Here is a 1,448-nt window from a genome sequence, read left to right as displayed (position 1 = left end):
AAGCTGCCAGCACACACGCATACTACAAGTACTTCATCACTGTCTGTCTCACTCACTATATACTGGCAGTATAACCCTGTCACTGAGCCCTGACACCCTGCACTTGAGCTGATATGCAGCCCCGAGCTTTGGCTCTGTTAAATATCTATTGTCACTAATAGGCAGGGGTCCAGGAAGGGTAATGAAAGCAGAAAAAGTGATAATGTATTTTGGAATGCAATAAAACTCATGTCATTTTGTAATCTACTCTCAGCAGAGAGAACGCTCAAGCCGATGGGACTGTATGTTATATTTTTGAGTTATTTTCCCATTATGTTTTCCATTAGTGCAGAGATGCATCTAGCTGGCATGTGTTTGGGAAGTGATTTGTTTGGGAAGTCATCACCACTCTAAGGAATCAATAACCTTTTAGCCACTCAGATTAATGAGAGGCAAATGTGCCTTCTCTCGTCTCTTTTACCGGTGCACACGCAGTAGCAATTAAGGAAGACTCTGGGGGTAAAAAAGTGCTTTTGACATGCATGATGGATGACCAATCTACTGAAGACAATGCAATTGCAATATTTGAAGTGGACTGCATTAAGCCAGCCTAGCAGCAAAGCACTTTTTTCATTTATTGTTTAGGTTTTTTTTTGCTTTTGGCCTTTTCGACAGAGTCACTTTCATCAGCATTACAACCAATAAGAAAAAGCTGCAGTCAGTCAAATGATTTATTGAACCGTTTTTCCACCAAACTGACTGTTTTGTGTCTGCCTCTGTTCTTTTGCAGCTGATCGGCTCAATCATCGGCCGTCAGGGCACTAAGATCAACGAGATCCGTCAGGTGTCAGGGGCTCAGATCAAGATCGGCAGTCAGCTGGACGGTACAAGTGACCGTCATGTCACTATCACGGGAACACCGGTCAGCATTAACTTGGCCCAGTACCTCATTACCTCCTGGTAAGGCCCAGTGTACAGCCATCTAATGAGTACCTGCAAGCGCAGGCCTGAGAGAAATGCATTGATTTAAAAGGGTCAAAGGTCACGCTGTGGAGTTATAAGTAATAATAAGGCATGTCCTTGTACTGCTGGTAATTGGCCTTGAGGGAATGAGTAAAATCCTGGTTGTATTGTACAACATGGAAGATGTGTCTTGTTGAAATTCAGTATTTGCAGTGCAGCTCTGGCTTTTTCTTAATTATCTTTTCCAATACATGACTTTCATAAATACACCTATTTGCAAGGATGGAAAGAGTACAAGTAAAATTACTTGATTTTACTCAAAATGTACTTAGATAAAAATAAAAAAGTAGGTCAGTTAAAATTAAAGTAAGTAAGTAAATATTGCTGCATTACAAGTTACAATACTGCAAGAGTACAGTATATGGCTAAATTGTGGCCAAATTGTTACAATTGCTTTTAACCAATGCTGACTCAAGTGTCATTACTTGAGGCAGTTTATTAAATTT

At 40.4% G+C, this 1,448-nt stretch overlaps 1 protein-coding gene across 1 annotated transcript in view; it reads left to right on the top strand.

Annotated features, from left to right (window-relative positions):
* pcbp4 (poly(rC) binding protein 4) overlaps positions 1-1,448 on the top strand; it is a 30,366-nt gene that overhangs the window by 28,096 nt on the left and 822 nt on the right. Inside the window, exon 13 of the mRNA XM_032521952.1 lies at positions 770-939. Within this exon, the coding sequence (XP_032377843.1) occupies positions 770-939 (170 nt within the window). The remainder of the gene's footprint in view (positions 1-769; positions 940-1,448) is intronic.

The sequence above is a fragment of the Etheostoma spectabile genome, chromosome 7 (assembly GCF_008692095.1).
Source record: "Etheostoma spectabile isolate EspeVRDwgs_2016 chromosome 7, UIUC_Espe_1.0, whole genome shotgun sequence".
Lineage (NCBI taxonomy): Eukaryota > Metazoa > Chordata > Actinopteri > Perciformes > Percidae > Etheostoma > Etheostoma spectabile.
The sequence above is the reverse complement of the archived record's forward strand: the minus strand, read 5'-3'. Positions and strand labels throughout refer to the sequence as shown.